Source organism: Passer domesticus, chromosome W, assembly GCF_036417665.1.
Source record: "Passer domesticus isolate bPasDom1 chromosome W, bPasDom1.hap1, whole genome shotgun sequence".
Taxonomy (NCBI): Eukaryota; Metazoa; Chordata; class Aves; order Passeriformes; family Passeridae; genus Passer; species Passer domesticus.
In genome coordinates this window covers 11,366,789-11,386,127 of record NC_087511.1, presented here as the reverse complement: position 1 = coordinate 11,386,127, position 19,339 = coordinate 11,366,789, and the positions used below count along the sequence as shown (strand labels likewise).

The window sequence follows — 19,339 nt, the reverse complement described above, 5'->3', positions numbered from 1 at the left end:
AAAACACCATGTAAAGGTAAAAGTATTAGTAATTATTCAATTACCCAAAATGTCTCTGAAGACAGAGCATTTGGGAAATGTCAATCAGATCCTATCTGTGGGGTCATCAGCTGATTCCCCAATGGTTTAGAGTTCTAGGGATTGTTAGTATTGAGTTTGTAACTTTTGTTATTTTTGGTTTTTATAAGTAATACTGATAAATAGTGATTGTTGTTAATGTTATATGAATGCTTTAAAAAGGTTGTCTTAACCCCTTCAAACACTTCCTGTTGATAAATTGATTATATAATGTGAATTCTCAGATTTTTGTGATAATAATTATTATTAAGGTATTGTTGTAGTATTTGCAGCCGGCTTTCATGTGTTTTACTATCTCTTTGTGTGATGTGTTGTGATCTCTTCAGGATCCTGCCTTTTTATTTATTAACTATTCATATGTTTTTGGTTTGTTTTTTTTTTTTTTTTTTTTTTTTATCCAGACTGCCAGTCTTGTGGTTTTCTTCAGTTATTATTACAGAGGTACTCCAGCAGAAAGTTCAGTTCTAACATTAACTTCTTTTTTTTGGGTTTCAATTTTGTACTAGGTAATCAGTCTTTCATTCAGCTGCACTTCCTCCACTCTCAGTGTCCAGATCCAGGCTCACAATCCTGACTGTGACCAAATTCAGATCTCTGAAGAAGAGGTTTGCTGTATTTGAAGAATCTCTATCCTGAAAGAAACTTCAGAGGGATTCAATTACTTGATGGTTTGATTGGTTTTTAACCCTAAGGTTTCTTATTCATAACTGTTATTTTTAAGAGTCTTGTTTTAAACTGTGTTAAGTGATACCCACCAATTAGAGTTCGGGCTCTGGCCAAGCTCTAGCTCTACTTGGATGGAGTGATTGACAATCAACCCAGATGTTTTCTGCATCAAAAAGTATTCAAGTCCTTTTGATGTGGCAATTTGACCATATATGACAGCTGAGTCTATTTTCAAAGGGAGTTTGAAGAAACATGAATCTGGACATGATTTTTCCAATTTTCTGTTGTTTTGAGGTTTATCAGCTGTCGCAGATTCTGGGATGACAGTTCAGTGTTGCAGTGCTTGGTAATTGTATGATTTTGCATGTGTTATTGATTATGTGTATTATCTGATTGATTCCTAATTGCTGTTAGTTTCTTCTTTACTACATGCATTGTTTTGCTCTTGATGTTTTCTCCTGTTCATAACCAAAGAATGCTAGTAATAGCAACTTATGTTAATATCTTATATTTCTCTATGCAATATCGCAAAACAGAACAGATCAATGTTTTATTTTCACATCAGGACCCATTCTTCACCTCTGGGATTTTGAGAAAAACCTCCAGTCCCTGCAGGGACGTGGATTTGCTTGTGTTTTAACAGGTACAAAGTCCAGGTGGATTTCAGTGAAGAATGTGGAACTGTATCAAGTGCAAGAAAATGCTGACCACTCCACAAGCAGAGAAGAAGACACATAGATGTGGACTGCACAGAGATTCCAACCCTTGTGCTTCGCCCACAGAAGATTGTGGACTTTGGGTTTCTTCATGGGTGTGGGAATCAGTGATGTTATAGAATTTTTGTTAGATGATAGCTTAAGTGAAATATGGGGTGTGGTCGAATGTGTGTCTGACACATGGTTGACAAAGTTGTTAATGCAGTGTTCATGGTTCAAACAAGAAGGGGAGTTTGGACCAAATTTCTCCCTGAGGCTCTTTATGAACCTCAAGAATTGGAAATTCTTGGCTCAGTGAGGATGGATTTCTGTGTAGTATTTTGTCTTCCTGGGTCAAAACAAAATAAGGACAAATTAACAGAGGTAACCCCAAATTACATTATATATAGAAATGCGACATCTTGGTGGAATTTCACAGCAAGGATGATCACACCGTCCAACAAGGTTCCATTGTAATTACCACAAGGAATCTTTTTCATTTGTGGGGACAGAATTTGGCCCACCATCCTGTCCAATGTCAAAGGTGGTCCATGCAGCATTGGTAGACTTTCTTTACTGACACCCAACATGACAATGATAAGGGAACAAAGATGTAGAGGGAAAAGATCTGTCAGTTGATACGACCCCAATTGTGATGACAATGTTAATACATGGAAAAAAGGCCAGAGATTTATAACAGCTTTGCTTCAGCCACAGGAAGGTGCAGGAGGGGCCTTGAAGCAATTGGATCAAATGGGGTGTTGGTTGAGTAAGCACTCTCAGGCTACCTCTCATGCACTGAGCAATTTATTAACTGATGTTCAAGGTGTAAGACAGGTGACTCTGCAAAACAGTGGCAATTGATTATCTTTTGTTAGTACATGGACATGGATGTCAGGAAATTGAAAGAATGTGTTGCATGAATTTGTCTGATCATTCAAAATCTATTTAAAAAAGCATACAACAGTTAGAAGATGGAGTGGCGAAACTCAGGGAAGAGAATGGGTCATGGCTGGATGGTGTGTTCAGTTGGTTTAATCTTGCATCAGCATAGAGAGAATTTTTGAAGATAGGTGTGTACGTACTGATTGGTGTCGCAGTCCTTTTAATATTTGTGCCACGTCTACTTTAGTGAATCTGATGGATGGATGAGGCTGTCAAAGGAGTGTTTTTAGTTCAAAGAGAAGGGGGAGATGTGTGGAAACCCAGGGCACCGGGAATATTTCTCTGCCTGCTCTGGGGTGCCCTGACCCCCAGGGGAGCACTGACTTTGACCCTCATTCATGGAGAAAGTTTCCTAGACTTCAAGATAAACTAGAATCCACTAAAGTGTGAAATAGATTATAGAGAGTAGTGTAGGTGTATTACTTGGTGAGAAATTTAGGTTTTGGGGTTTTTAGTATGTTGTGGATGGAAACAAGATGGAGGGCACAGGGTGTTGTCCTGGGTTTCTTCTTCATGCTTCTTCTCCCTTCTTCTTCATGGGTTTGGGTGGCATTTTGTAATTGGGCAGAAAAGTCCACATTGCGGGCTCTTTGGGATCAGTTATCGGGTTAAAGGAAAAACAATCTAGGTGTCAGTTCTTAATTGGATAGTTTAGTCTTAAAAGACCTTGTAACAAGAGATTGTTAGCCATTTTGTGCCTTCTAATGAAAAGCTGCCAAACTCACAGTAATGAGACTGTTTTACTGATGAGAAATAATAAACACCTGAGTCCAAACATGAACTACTGTCTCAAGCGCCTTCAATCCAGATCCAGAGAAACCAACAACTGAAACCCCCACACCTAGCCTTTGAGTCAAATAGTTGCATTTGTACAGCGGTATATGGGAAATCTGACTTGGTATGAAAGTTTGATACTGTCTCTGGATATTCTCATTGTATTTAAGAGCAATTTAAGAGAGATCCACAAAAGCAATATTTATTTTCCATCTATTTTACAGGAAAAGCAAAATAGCTTACTGAGAGTACCAAGAAATAATTGCTTGCACCTGCTAATTTTTCAAATCCCAATTGTGGTGGTGCTTCCCCCCCAGGCCGCACTATGATCTGAGAAATGCACGTTAGGCCTTGGCCTTGATGAACAGCACCTGGACTATGCTCCTCTTGAGCTTATTAGAACCACTGTCTGCTCCCAGGAACTTGTGCTGTCTAATGAGCTCCTGTTTTTTTACCAGCCTTGGAAACTTATTTTTCTTGCCTGAAGTACAACCCAAATGGAATAACACTTTTGTTATCAAACTTTCAAAGAATGTTACTGACCCAAATTGCAGCCAGGATGGAAAATTACTATGACTACAGCCCACTCTCTTGCAGCCCTATAAACACCAGTCCAAAATGAGACCCTTTGAACTCTCTTGGACCGCAGCAGACTGTGACCAGCAACCTCCCTCTGAGTGGGGCCTCTGAGAGCCAGTGAACTCTCAAGTTTGCCATACTTGGAGGACTGCCAAATGATGATGGATCCTGGGCTGATACCCCCCCACTCCTCAAGGCTCAACCCTTTGCCCATTGAGAAGATGCAAGTGCATCCAAAGTGAGTACTTCACTGAGTTCAAGGGAAATTTTTCACAGGTAGCTTGTACAGACTCTTTATGTCTGTGTGCATGCGAGTGTGAATATGCTACAGCAAGTGTACCAGGAATGCTGCTCTCCTAGATTCTTAAGCACGTTAGATTTGTAAGTTAGGCTTATAAGTGAGTTACTGTTGTGCTTTTACTAAGTTCTATAGAATCTCTTGTTAATTTGTTTAAATTAGGGTATCAATTAGGTGCTGTTAAGTTTAGGTGCTGCTAAACCTTTAGGCCTAAACTGTCGGTCAAGTCCAGGGCTAAGTTTAGCAAGGGAGTCCACTCTGAACCTTGTGACTCAATGGGAGGCTCTCCCTCATTCCTTTCTATCCTTACCCAACCTCCACATACATAATTTTTTGTTGATTTTAGTTTTCGATTTATTTTAGATTTTAGTCCAATTTTTCTCAGTGTGCTTTAACCATCTAGTAAGTAGTAGAGTCAACCTTGACAATGAACTTTGTTGTGCTTTTGCTTTTATATTAAACCTAAACCTGATATCGTTGCCAGTGATTCTTTGAGTGACCTAACACACTCATTTGTGACAAATGTCTATGGAATAAAATCGGAGTATGCTTTGGGGAGATGACAGGAGAGACAGACTTCAAGAAAAACATCACTGGAAAACATTAAAAACAAATGTTCTGTCACAGGGTCACTAGTTCTTTTCAGTAGTCTTAGGTTTAGCTTCACTAGCTTACCTCTTAAAAAAAGGTCCCCCTGATCAGAACACACAACTAGGAAAAGTCAGCCAATTTATACAAGGCACTAGGAAGAGAAACTTCATGACAGACAGTTATACAAGCCATGCTGCAAAAGCACTGTTAGAGCATTTAGACCCCTGTATAAGGTCTATGTTGATAAAGGACCAAAGAGAGGATAATTTATCACTGCTGATTTAGAGGGCATTCGTTACATTAAACTGCCTTAACAATCCCCCAATTAAAACCCAACTGGAAACAGTATTATTTTGAGCAAAATAAAAGTTTAACCCATTAAAACCAGAAAAGATTAATTCCTGCAAGGTCTTTGAAAAGCATCTGAGATGACAGTCCACCCTATCTTAATAAACAAGTCCAAGGAAGGTCATGTATTTGAAGAGCCCCTTCCAGAATGAATAGAAGTAACAGACACTAAATGCCAAGCTCTTAAAACTGAAAGTTTGTAAGTAAGTTTATTTAGGCAAATACAATTCAAGTGGGCTTTTGTTTTATTTAAAAAACCCAGAACTACTCAATCTGATTTATATGTGTGAAAGACATTCATCTTATTCATCACCACTAATATAAAGCAAAGGGAACAAAGAGTATTAAGTTTAGGCTACCAAGAAGTGTTATTTCCTGTCCTCATCTATTCTGAAACACGAACTCTTTTCCTTTTCCCTGACTTAGACTGACAACTCAAATTCATTTCTTGACGATTAAAAATAAAGTAGGATGCTGAGACACAAAGACAAAACTAAAACACCTTCCTCCCCCAACCCCCTTCTTCCCAGGCTCACTTTCACTCCTTCATTTCCAACTTTCTACCTCTTCCCCCCCCACTTCAGGGATGGGGAGAGAATCATAGAATGATTTTGGTTGGGAGGGATCATAGAGATCTAGTTCCAACCCCCTTGTGGAATGGGAGGTTGCAGTCAGTTCTTAAGAGCTTATCTGCCACTCCTTCCTCTTCACACTTTTTCCCCTGCTCCAACATGTCCCACAGGATAGTCCTTCACTAACTGCTCCAGCATGTGTCCTCTCCATGGGGTACAGTCCTTCGGGAATGGACTGCTCCAGTGTGGGTCCCCCAGGGGCTGCAGTTCATGACAGAAAACTTCCTCCTCTCCAAAGGTGCACTCTCTAGAGGCTGCAGCTTCCTCCAGGGCACATCCACCTGCTCTGTCATGAGGCCCTCCATGAGCTGCAGGATGGTTATCTGCTCTGGAGTGGTCTTCTCCACAGCCTGTAAGGAAATCTCTGCTCTGACACCTGGAATACCTCACACCCCTCCTTCCCTCACCTAAGTATCTGCAGAGCTGTTTCTCTTGCATTTTTCTTCCTCATACCTCCCTCCCTTATCACATATACACACTCTTAAATATTTAAAAATTTCTTAAGAAAACTTATTTGATGTTTGATTATTGTAAACTTTCAAGCCTAATCAACAAGATGGGAGATTTAATCTGTGAAACAGGGCACCTTATAAGCTCTAAGTGATGTCCAGGTGTTAGAAAAAGAAATTAAAATTTAGGGCTAGGCATGCTTCAGTGATCTCTGACCTAGGGGGGAGGCTAACAAAGATTGGGAAGAAATGCAGAATTTATGGGCAACAAGGACATTTGGCAGAACTCCCAAGATAAAGAAACTAATAAAGCAAACTCAGCCACTGTGCCCAAATCAGCTCAAACAGGGTAAAAGGTAATTCTGTCAGGGGGAGATCACAACCAGCAACCCACAGACCGTCAACCCAAAAGAAGAGAGAAACTGAGTATGTGGATTAATTAGCATGAGATGCTAGAGAATCATTAACCAGTACAAGATAGAATGCTAAATAATAAGAGAACTATGCAACATATAGGAAATTAACACTAATTCCTTTGTTTGCTAAAATGTATAAATAATTAATTAAATGTTTTGATAGTTGGTGTGTGTTAGGAGGAGTGATTACCCCACACACCCGGCACCAAAATAAAGTAATGCCTGCTCTCTGATACTGAAATTACAGTTTTAGAGTTTTATTTTCCTGATATTTTCAGTGATAGGGTGGGGGAAAGAATTAGAAGTGAGAAAACTCATAGGTTGAGCTAAAGACAGTTTAATACGTAAAACAAAAGCTGTACACACAAGCAAAGCAAAACAAGGATTTTCATTCAGTGGCAGGCAGGTGTTCATCCATCTCCAGGAAAACAGGGCCCCATTACATGTAATGGTTACTTGGGGAAGATAGATGCCATAACTTTGAACATCCTCCCCTTCCTTCTTACCTCAGCTTTATATGCTGAACATGATGTCATATGGTCTGGAATATCCCTTTGGTGAGTTGGAGTCAGCTGTCCCAGCTATGTCTCCTCCCAACTTCTTGTGTACCCCCAGCCTACTCCCTGGTGGGGTGGTGTGAGAATCAGAAAAGGCCTTGGCTGTGTGTAAGCACTGCTCAGCAATTTAAAAAAAATCCCTGAATTCTGAACAGTTTTCAGAACAAATGCAAAACATAGCTTCATACTAGCTACTATGAAGAAAATTACCCCAGCCAAAACCAGCACAATATGCAGGATTCCAAAGAGGACAAAGGAGGTAAATGACTTCCTTTTTCCAGCACTGTGTAATTGTATTGCTCGTCTTTTACTCAGCAGCCACTACTTTTCTTTTGCTACTCTGGGAACAGGTAAACTGTGAAAAATGTATATTTTATGACTGGCTTTTCGCAAATATTAAAATGAATATGTGTTATGCTAGAAAGTTATTCTGTATTAATTTTCTTAAGTAGTGTGTTAAATATAGTTTTAGGTTATAACATAATGTTAAAATAGAAACTATGTATGTGGGATATTTTTTTAAAGAAAGGAATGAGGTACTCGCACCAGATAGCAGCCACAGGACACCTAAATCTTTTAAAGAAAGAAAATTTATTGCTCCATTATCAGAAGAAACTAACTTCTTCCCACCTTGCTCAGCCCTGAAGATGCAGTTAGGATTAAGAGGAAGAAGTTAACACTCACCAGACAAAATCCTTTGTTTGAATGGAATTTATGCATCATGTATGAGGTGTATGAATATGCAACAGGCTATTGTTTTTAAGGGTTAATCCTCTGTTAATGTGTGTCCTTTTTCAGACTTATTTTGCCCAGAAAGAGGTACCCCGACTGTCCATAACTCTTTGTTTTTTATTGTTTCATATTGTTCTAATCTCAATTGTTCAAATTTTTATTACTCTAATTATATTACTATTTTTATAACTATTTTATTACGATTAAACTTGTAAAATTTAAAAAAACAAGTGACTGGCATTTTTCATAGACTCTAGCAGTAGGACTCTTTAAATATTTTTTATTCTGAACATGAGCCACCTTAAACAGTTTTCTCATTAATCACTTCAAAACAACTCGAGCTAGATATCAAGAGAAAGAAGTGTTCTGCCTCCAGCTAGAGGATGCTTTCCTCATTTAGGCAAGTGTTCTTTGTGCAGCTGCATGCCAAGCCTTCCTAAATATGCCCTAAATGCCAACTGTAACTGCATAGGAAGACTAAGAAATGCATATGTGCTTGTTAGGGGGCTCTCATTTTAAACAGGAAAAACTGAAACAAACAAACAAAAATACCCAAAACACCCGCACAGCTCTAAACAGTAACGTGGGGCTTAGGCCAGGTTCCCTGCTATACTGGGTGGGTCATGGGCGCCCCTCAGGCCGGGCCGCACCCTACCCCCTCACATAAGAGCTGCAAGCGGGCACCAGGAGCGGCACCGGCCCCAGCGCCCGTTCGCTGCTGCGGCGGGCAGGCGAGCTCCTACTGCCTCCGGCCCCTGCAGTATTCAGCGCAGCCAGGAAACCGCTTGGGTTCCGCCATGTCCTCCAAGTGGCCCATCCTGCCTCTATGTCCCGGCGGCGCTGTCCCCTCCCGGCTGTTGCTCCTCCTCCCCGCTCTGTCCCAGGGCGCAGGACTGACATCACGCCCAGGGTTTCCATCCAATTAAGGGAGGAGGAGGTTGAGCGGAGTGGTAGCGTGATGGCGGTGGTCGAGAGGACGTAGGAAATAGCGGCGGAGCAACAGAGCACTTACCAGGGTTCTCCCTGCCCGGTTTAGGGCCCTATTGTTCAAGCCGGTGGGGGCTGCAGGCGAGCCCACTGCGTGGGGTTGTAAAGAGCCGGCGGCCCAGGCCTTGTACTGGCCTCAGGAGCAGTCTTCGACCCTAGGTTGCAGCACAGACCTCTTTGTGGAGTGTAGCGCCGTCTCGGACCAGGGCAGACCTAGGAAAGTCGGGCCGAGTGCACACACGCAGGTAGGCAGAGGCCCGCCATGGCTCCTTTCTCTTTCCCTGGTCCGGAGTTGTGTGGTGGTTGCCACTTTCAAAGATGGATGGAGAGGCGACTGGCGCTGAGAAGGAGTTGGATGCCTAGCGTGTCGCTGGGCTCCTGGAGCCGGTCTCTGTTTTCCGAAGAGGGAGGGAGGGAGGGAGGGAGCGAACTGTGAGAACTGAGGTGGGCAGTCTGGGTTGAGCCTCTTTCCCTGGGTTCAGCGGGGCCTGTGACGAACTGGCTGGGAGGCCTTCGCTCTTCTCTGGCCATGGGGGGGGGGGCGGGGGGGGCGCTGGGAGAAGCGAGCTCAGAGGACAGCGGCCGCCTTACCAATACTTCCCGGGAGCCTTGACCAGGAGCAGCGCCTGTGCAGGTCGCGCTACCAGCAGAGGGCCATTTTCCGGGGCGGGAGGTGAATTCGCGAGAGGTAGGGAAGAAGCCCTGGCCTGGGCTCTCCTCGGGAGCTGTCAGTCACGGGAGGCCGAGACAGCGGGGTGCGGGTGGTTGGGGAGGATCGTCGCAGAGCAGGGAGTGGCTGACAAGGAGAGTTTCGTGGCCACTAAAGATCTTTCCTGGGGCCCAGGGAGTACCGGTCCCAGAGGAGGCAGAGTGTTCGTACTCTGGGCGTGGGAGGGCAGCCAGTGTGGATCTTGGCCTCGTTGGGCAGCTAACGGCCTATCTGCGAGGAACCACCAAGCTTCCTAGCTCGCCGCCGCAAAGGCCCCAGCCTAGCTTCGCGGCCTCTCTGGGGTTACAGGACTCATTCCTATAACTTTTTTCCGTCACTGCTTTTGTTTGCTGTCTGGAGTGGCCCTGGTGTCTGAGATAGTCCTTGAGCGCAGGGCTTTTACCATCCCGGTACGAGGCGGCCTCCACCTCCATCATGAGTTGGAGCTTGGGCTGTATTAGAGAATACTTCAAGGCAGGCAACCTGCAGGCGGGCCCCTAATCGCTTTCACACCACTACATCTGTGAGAGGTGCTGCTCTTTAGCTTATTACCAGTGAGTTTATACTTGCACTCCATTTAATGTGAACCTAAACTTTTTCTAGGTGCATCTGACACAGTAAAGATCTCATGTGAAGATGTTTGAAATAGTGATCACTCCATCTGTGGCATCTTGTTAGCTTGATATAGTTGAGCCATTTTTAAAAAATGGGACAGTCTATTTTCTTGACTCTACCCCCAACAGAATGTAAACTTTATGTCTAGAACTGCTTATGATATGTGTTTTGTGCACAAAATGATTTTGCTAATCATATCTTAGAGCATTAATAGTTATATTTTTTATTTATGTGTTTGGGGAGGCTGTTTTCCTTTAAAAGTAAGATTGGGTTGTTCTTAAGATGACTATGGCATACCAAAAGCTATTTTTCAGTTAAAAAGAAGATGCCAGGTGTGATAGATACTCCCTTTTGGCAGTGTTATTACAGGATAAGTTATTTTCAGTTTCTTTCAGTTGCAATTATCAAATATTTCAAATTATGTCAACATTTTTCTTTACTACTTTAGGCAATTTTGGAAAAATCTTGCAGAGAACATTTGAGTCATCTGGAAAACAGAGTACCAAGAAGTAATTTCTTGGCATCTGGCTTCTAATCTGAGTGGACTTCTATTTATCTTTTAAACTTCTTAATATTTACAATGAATGGGCACAGTGACGAAGATGTAAGAAACAGTAGTGGAGAGTCAAGGTAAGCACTTTCAGTCCTTGGTTACATATTCTCCTTTATTTTGTTTTTTAGAACTGGTTTACATTTTAACTTTGTGCTAAAGCTTCCTGGTGAGCAAGTGGACTGACCGTGCATTTTTACAGATGCTTAATCTGCTTGTTAAAATCAGATAGTTTAATGACTGTAATAATCGTGTATATACCTTACATAATACAGTTTTAATTCTATTTAAGCTCTATGAGCATTACACACTTTTCCCTCAAAAGTTGTCTGTAGTGTCAAAAGCTGAAACAGATTAGACTGAAATGATAATGTAAAACTCATGTCTATCTATAAAGTGCATGGCAAGCATGCATAATACGTGCTGTATAAACCCTAAACTATGCTATCTCTAAAGTTGGAACAGTGGACTGTTAATGCCAGTGAAGCTTCCTTTTTTTTTTTTTAATTGAGTTGTCAAAGCATTATAATGGAAAGTGTTAACTTCATGTTTGTTTTCCAAAGTGAAAATACAGTTTTCCCAGCTGTTATCTTAATTAAAAAAAAATCCACTCCTCTAATGTCTATGCTGGTGTTCTAGGATGTGTAAAGGGTTCACTTGGTTGGAAAAGCCTGGTTAGAACTTTCCTGCTGCAAGATAAGGAGAACAGTGAACTTGTAGGGGTGGAATTGAATTCATGTTCAACTTACAAGTGTTCTAGAATAAGTATCTACTGCACTAGGAAGTTAACATTTCTAAAACTGGGAATATAATGAATGCTTCAGATTTAATAAGGCAAGGTAAACTTACAAATAGAAGCTGTTGTGATCATGCTGTCAATCTACCCATCTGTCTTGTCTGTCTCCTCTTTCTGATCACAGCCTGTTGAACCTGTTAGGTGATTTCATGGATCAGAGGTCATAAAGAAAACTGAGTTCTGTGGGCTTTATGAAAACAGACAGTTGGATAAAGGGGGTAGATCTAAATTATTGCCCCAAGGGAAAAAAATCCAAGAACATAATGGCCAGCTGATCATTCAGCACATGCTGGCCATTAAGCTTGCATGTAGCATAGTGTGAGTAATGGGATGGGAAGAGAGAAGTGTTTAGGTGATATTAGGTGTAAATTTGTAGGAAACCTATGAACAGTAAAACTATAGAAACTGTAAAAAATACACAAAAGTTATTAATGTCAAGCTTTCATGTTATACCTAGAAATATTCTAGAATGTCAGTAAACGTGGAATCTTGTGAATAATTTGTAAACTTTCTTTGTTGTGATTTCTTCTTCTAGTAAAGATGGTACTTGTTTAGTTAGTAAACAAATTTTGGGTTTCTTCTAGTAAGTGGCAAAATATTCCCAATTACTTACACTTAAAAAGAAACCAAAAAACCAAAACCAAACAACCAACTCCCAACCAAACCCAACAATAACCTTTGTCAGTTGAGTAGAGGAACATGAACAAAATAAGTGTGACCAAAGCTAGACTTTTGAAATTTTAGGGAGTTATAACTAAAGACATCCAATAAACATTAACTTACTGAGGACAATCCTGATGACTTTGTATTTAAGAAGTTTTTTACTACTTTAAATGAGCCACCTAGGTAATGTTTGAATAATACTGCATACCAAACTATGACCACTTGTAAATACCAGTATAACAAAGTTACTCAAAAGCTGGAGCAATTATCATAAGACTAAACCAACTAAATAGCAAAAAAGTATTCAGACAACTTTATTATAAGCAAATATCAGGAAGATGCAAATTACTTAAAACATGATAGTTGCCTCTGAAGTAAGACTTTGTTATGCATCTTAAATTTGCTGCTAAACACAATTTAAACCTTTAAAAAAGTTTTAAAATGTTAAATGTTTTTTCCCTTTATGCTTGTACCAGTCAGTAACCCTGTAGCCTAATTCACAGACAGATCTTGGAAAACCTATTTGTGTGCTTGCCATTTGCTATCAAGAAACTCTTGAATGGACATTACTTCTCGGTAGGTAAAAAAAGTGTGCTCAGTAGAGCTTATATGGAAAGTAGCTGGCTGGGGTGCAATTGTTCTTCCTTTTTCCAGTAAGCATAAAGTGGCTTCTTGCACCAAGGTCCCTTACCATTGTTTATGTTCTTGAAACCTGATGTTAGTGCAAGACACTAATTTCTGTGGATTGAATTTGCTCTGTTGATTCAATAGTCTGTGGACCATAAAAGATGGTTAAGTAAAGCCAGCTCTTTGTCAGCAAACTTGAATTTGCTGTATAAACTCGTACCTTCCACAGAAGATTAAAAAGGTAAGTTGAAAGCCACTATTCTAAGTTCCTGCTTTCAAGAAACCTAAGTGGGAGTTAAAAACAAAGATTCTACAAGCATAATTAGGGAAGTATTTTCATCTATTGGTTTATTTTTGGCAGAAGTAAGTAATACAAATTAGAAAAAAAAAGGAAAAAAGTGCATATATAGAGAGAGTTCTATTGGGTTTATGTGGTGAGGTTTTAGTAGTGAGGAGATTGCAGAGGCAGCTTTCATCAGAAGACACATGGGGCTTCTGCTGTGCTGGACAAAGCCAGTTCCAACTGGCTCCAAAACAGATTTGCCACTGGCCAAACATGAGCCAATCAGTGAAGCTGGGGAACCTCTGTGATAACATCTAAGAAAGGCTGTGCAGCAGTGTGTATATGTGATAAGGGAGGGAGGTATGAGGAAGAAAAATGCAAGAGAAACAGCTCTGCAGATACTTAGGTGAGGGAAGGAGGGGTGTGAGGTATTCCAGGTGTCAGAGCAGAGATTTCCTTACAGGCTGTGGAGAAGACCACTCCAGAGCAGATAACCATCCTGCAGCTCATGGAGGGCCTCATGACAGAGCAGGTGGATGTGCCCTGGAGGAAGCTGCAGCCTCTAGAGAGTGCACCTTTGGAGAGGAGGAAGTTTTCTGTCATGAACTGCAGCCCCTGGGGGACCCACACTGGAGCAGTCCATTCCCGAAGGACTGTACCCCATGGAGAGGACACATGCTGGAGCAGTTAGTGAAGGACTATCCTGTGGGACATGTTGGAGCAGGGGAAAAAGTGTGAAGAGGAAGGAGTGGCAGATAAGCTCTTAAGAACTGACTGCAACCTCCCATTCCACAAGGGGGTTGGAACTAGATCTCTATGATCCCTCCCAACCAAAATCATTCTATGATTCTCTCCCCATCCCTGAAGTGGGGGGGGAAGAGGTAGAAAGTTGGAAATGAAGGAGTGAAAGTGAGCCTGGGAAGAAGGGGGTTGGGGGAGGAAGGTGTTTTAGTTTTGTCTTTGTGTCTCAGCATCCTACTTTATTTTTAATCGTCAAGAAATGAATTTGAGTTGTCAGTCTAAGTCAGGGAAAAGGAAAAGAGTTCGTGTTTCAGAATAGATGAGGACAGGAAATAACACTTCTTGGTAGCCTAAACTTAATACTCTTTGTTCCCTTTGCTTTATATTAGTGGTGATGAATAAGATGAATGTCTTTCACACATATAAATCAGATTGAGTAGTTCTGGGTTTTTTAAATAAAACAAAAGCCCACTTGAATTGTATTTGCCTAAATAAACTTACTTACAAACTTTCAGTTTTAAGAGCTTGGCATTTAGTGTCTGTTACTTCTATTCATTCTGGAAGGGGCTCTTCAAATACATGACCTTCCTTGGACTTGTTTATTAAGATAGGGTGGACTGTCATCTCAGATGCTTTTCAAAGACCTTGCAGGAATTAATCTTTTCTGGTTTTAATGGGTTAAACTTTTATTTTGCTCAAAATAATACTGTTTCCAGTTGGGTTTTAATTGGGGGATTGTTAAGGCAGTTTAATGTAACGAATGCCCTCTAAATCAGCAGTGATAAATTATCCTCTCTTTGGTCCTTTATCAACATAGACCTTATACAGGGGTCTAAATGCTCTAACAGTGCTTTTGCAGCATGGCTTGTATAACTGTCTGTCATGAAGTTTCTCTTCCTAGTGCCTTGTATAAATTGGCTGACTTTTCCTAGTTGTGTGTTCTGATCAGGGGGACCTTTTTTTAAGAGGTAAGCTAGTGAAGCTAAACCTAAGACTACTGAAAAGAACTAGTGACCCTGTGACAGAACATTTGTTTTTAATGTTTTCCAGTGATGTTTTTCTTGAAGTCTGTCTCTCCTGTCATCTCCCCAAAGCATACTCCGATTTTATTCCATAGACATTTGTCACAAATGAGTGTGTTAGGTCACTCAAAGAATCACTGGCAACGATATCAGGTTTAGGTTTAATATAAAAGCAAAAGCACAACAAAGTTCATTGTCAAGGTTGACTCTACTACTTACTAGATGGTTAAAGCACACTGAGAAAAATTGGACTAAAATCTAAAATAAATCGAAAACTAAAATCAACAAAAAATTATGTATGTGGAGGTTGGGTAAGGATAGAAAGGAATGAGGGAGAGCCTCCCATTGAGTCACAAGGTTCAGAGTGGACTCCCTTGCTAAACTTAGCCCTGGACTTGACCGACAGTTTAGGCCTAAAGGTTTAGCAGCACCTAAACTTAACAGCACCTAATTGATACCCTAATTTAAACAAATTAACAAGAGATTCTATAGAACTTAGTAAAAGCACAACAGTAACTCACTTATAAGCCTAACTTACAAATCTAACGTGCTTAAGAATCTAGGAGAGCAGCATTCCTGGTACACTTGCTGTAGCATATTCACACTCGCATGCACACAGACATAAAGAGTCTGTACAAGCTACCTGTGAAAAATTTCCCTTGAACTCAGTGAAGTACTCACTTTGGATGCACTTGCATCTTCTCAATGGGCAAAGGGTTGAGCCTTGAGGAGTGGGGGGGTATCAGCCCAGGATCCATCATCATTTGGCAGTCCTCCAAGTATGGCAAACTTGAGAGTTCACTGGCTCTCAGAGGCCCCACTCAGAGGGAGGTTGCTGGTCACAGTCTGCTGCGGTCCAAGAGAGTTCAAAGGGTCTCATTTTGGACTGGTGTTTATAGGGCTGCAAGAGAGTGGGCTGTAGTCATAGTAATTTTCCATCCTGGCTGCAATTTGGGTCAGTAACATTCTTTGAAAGTTTGATAACAAAAGTGTTATTCCATTTGGGTTGTACTTCAGGCAAGAAAAATAAGTTTCCAAGGCTGGTAAAAAAACAGGAGCTCATTAGACAGCACAAGTTCCTGGGAGCAGACAGTGGTTCTAATAAGCTCAAGAGGAGCATAGTCCAGGTGCTGTTCATCAAGGCCAAGGCCTAACGTGCATTTCTCAGATCATAGTGCGGCCTGGGGGGGAAGCACCACCACAATTGGGATTTGAAAAATTAGCAGGTGCAAGCAATTATTTCTTGGTACTCTCAGTAAGCTATTTTGCTTTTCCTGTAAAATAGATGGAAAATAAATATTGCTTTTGTGGATCTCTCTTAAATTGCTCTTAAATACAATGAGAATATCCAGAGACAGTATCAAACTTTCATACCAAGTCAGATTTCCCATATACCGCTGTACAAATGCAACTATTTGACTCAAAGGCTAGGTGTGGGGGTTTCAGTTGTTGGTTTCTCTGGATCTGGATTGAAGGCGCTTGAGACAGTAGTTCATGTTTGGACTCAGGTGTTTATTATTTCTCATCAGTAAAACAGTCTCATTACTGTGAGTTTGGCAGCTTTTCATTAGAAGGCACAAAATGGCTAACAATCTCTTGTTACAAGGTCTTTTAAGACTAAACTATCCAATTAAGAACTGACACCTAGATTGTTTTTCCTTTAACCCGATAACTGATCCCAAAGAGCCCGCAATGTGGACTTTTCTGCCCAATTACAAAATGCCACCCAAACCCATGAAGAAGAAGGGAGAAGAAGCATGAAGAAGAAACCCAGGACAACACCCTGTGCCCTCCATCTTGTTTCCATCCACAACATACTAAAAACCCCAAAACCTAAATTTCTCACCAAGTAATACACCTACACTACTCTCTATAATCTATTTCACACTTTAGTGGATTCTAGTTTATCTTGAAGTCTAGGAAACTTTCTCCATGAATGAGGGTCAAAGTCAGTGCTCCCCTGGGGGTCAGGGCACCCCAGAGCAGGCAGAGAAATATTCCCGGTGCCCTGGGTTTCCACACATCTCCAAGTAGTTGGGGTCAGCTGTCCCGACTGTGTCCCTCTCCAACTTCTTGTGCACTCCTAGCATTCTCCCTGGTGGAATGGTGTGAGAAGCAGAAAAAGCCTTGGCTGTGTGTAAGCACTGCTCAGCAATAACAACATCCCTCTGTTATCAACACTGTTTACAGCACAAATCGAAATCATAGCTCCATACTAGCTGCTATGAAGAAAATTAACTCTATCCCAGCCAAAACCAGCACATTCTCCACCCCTTATTCCATACCATTTATATCATGGTCAGGTCCCACACTAGCCAATATATCCTCATTAACCACCACCCCCCTTTCCATCATTTGATACAATACACCTATCAATCCCTTAGTCTATGGACCGCCCCTGCAAAATGTCCACCGAGTTAATTTAGTCCATGCCTTTGGGCTCCATCTGCTATAGTGGTTACTCAGGACAGAAATGCTGTGTTGGGTGCAGCTACTGGACACCAAGGTCAGTTCAGGTCAGGTCACTGCTGCACTGCAACTGCTTTTTGTAAGACTTCTCTTCCATTGGTTCAGGTGATTCCTGCTATAGTAATTCCTATAACAGGCAACTCAAATAATTGGTTGCAACATTTTAAAGGTATTTCCGCTACAATCTCCACCACTGGTCCCTTTGGACCAGGTTCTAGGATTTAATATTGCAATGAACTCCTCCCCTTGCCCCGGTTCTGGCTTGGACTTATCCACAGACTGCAGTCCCTTAAGGGTGTACTTGTTCCAACAAAGCCTTACCCACGGCTTCAGGTCCTCCAGGGGTGTACGTGCTCTTGTGTGAGCTCATCCATGGCTGCATGCTTTGAGGTGCTCCAGAGAGCAATTGTACTACCTGGCAGAAAGCTATGGCCTCTCTAAACTCTGCACCCACTGTGACTGACACAGCTGCCCACAGGTCCGGTGGGAACATGTATCAGGCTGCAGGGTGTGCCCTGCTCTTATGCCAGTACTGGGCATCAGTAGTGAGCACACCTGTGGGATGTGAGCCCAGGTAAAGGAACTCCTCTATTTAGTGGCAGAGCTCTGGCAGGAAGTGAATAGGTTGAGGAGTATCAGGGAGCGTGAGAGAGAGAGATTACTGGAATCGCACCCTACCTTCCCTGGGACAGGCCTGACAGGTAGACAGGGTGCATGATATGGAGGATTCCCTATCCTCTCTCCTCCCAGCTGAACATGGTGACATAAGGAATAGGGGCCAATGGAGGCAAGTGCCTGCCCAGTGCAGCAAGTGCGCCTCCTCTGTGACTGCCCCACCTTCCCAAGTGCCATTGCATAATAGATACGAGGCTCTGCAAGTGGAGCTGAACGATAATGAGGACAATAGTTCATCTAGTATAGATGTGTTGCTGAGGTTAAGTCAGCCTATGCCCTGCATCAAAACTGCTTCCATAAAGAAAAGTAAACAGGTTGTTGTCATAGGAGACTCCCTTATGAAGGGAACAGAAGGCCCCATATGCAGACCAGACCCACTTCTTAGGGAAGTCTGGTGCCTCCCTGGGACCCAGGTTAAAGATGTGAAGAGAAAGCTTCCTACCCTGGTACAGCCCTCAAATTATCACCCATTATTAAGTTTTCAGGTAGGCAGCGATGAAGTTGCAACAGGAAGTCTGAGGGCAATCAAGAGAGACTTCAGGGCCTTGGGACAACTGGTTAAGGGATCAGGAGCAGAAGTAATATTTTTCTCTATCCTTCCAGTCGCAGGGAATGATGAGGGAAGAAACAGAAAGAGCCAGCAGATCAGTATCTGGCTCCAAGCCTGGTGTCACTGGCAGAATTTTGGGTTCTTTGATCACGTGTCAGTCTATGTGACACCAGGTCTGTGGGCAACAGATGGGGTACACCTGTGTCAAAGGGGAAAAAAGATCTTTGCCTAGGAGTTAGCAAGGCTCATTGAAAGAGCTTTAAACTAGACTGCAAGGGAGAAAGAGATAAACCCAGGCTCACTAGAGATAAGCCTGGAGGCAACATGCCAATGTTTAAGAAACTAGTGAGGTCCTTTGGTCTGCAGTCTTAGTGGAGGTAGGGGATGGAGATCCATGTGGCAGCAAAGACAAAGGGGTTATTGATGTGTTATAAACTACAGATGCACCTGAGAATAGTCCAACCGAGGTGCATCTACACCAATGCACACAGCATGAGCAACAAACGGGAGGAACTGGAAGCCATTGTGCAGCAGAAAAACTTATGACATAGTTGCCATCATGGACACACGATGGGATGACTCGCACAGCTGGAGTGCTGCAATGAATGGCTATAAACATTTCAGAAGGAACAGGCAAGGAAGGTGGGGTAGTGTCAGAACCCAGGACATCTCTCTGGATGCCCTGGATGTCTCAAAGCCCTGGCAGGGGCTTGGAGACCCTGGCAGGAAGCCAAAGACACCTGGGAATTCTATCTCAACCCATGGAGCAAATTACCAACTTTATATGAAGAATTACAGGTCACAAAAGTTTAAGTAGCATAGTAGTAGCAATCACAGGGTGAAGGGAAAAATTTTGGAGCATGGTACAGGGGGGTTTGGAATTCTGTACATG

General features: G+C 42.1%; 1 protein-coding gene across 9 annotated transcripts in view; it reads left to right on the top strand.

The window, feature by feature from the left end:
• Nucleotides 1–8,348: 8,348 nt before the first annotated feature.
• The window catches only part of LOC135289175 (chromodomain-helicase-DNA-binding protein 1-like), a 94,980-nt gene continuing 83,989 nt past the window's right edge, over nucleotides 8,349–19,339 (top strand). Inside the window, exons 1-3 of one of the 9 annotated variants that reach the window (XM_064402605.1) lie at nucleotides 8,351–8,992; nucleotides 10,520–10,701; nucleotides 12,584–12,656. In XM_064402605.1, the coding sequence (XP_064258675.1) occupies nucleotides 12,640–12,656 (17 nt within the window). In that variant the 5' untranslated portion in view covers nucleotides 8,351–8,992; nucleotides 10,520–10,701; nucleotides 12,584–12,639. Of the gene's footprint in view, nucleotides 8,993–9,217; nucleotides 9,436–9,713; nucleotides 10,011–10,519; nucleotides 10,702–12,583; nucleotides 12,657–19,339 lie in introns of those variants that run through there. The other 8 variants (XM_064402607.1, XM_064402604.1, XM_064402598.1 and 5 more) reach the window with 8 other exon arrangements.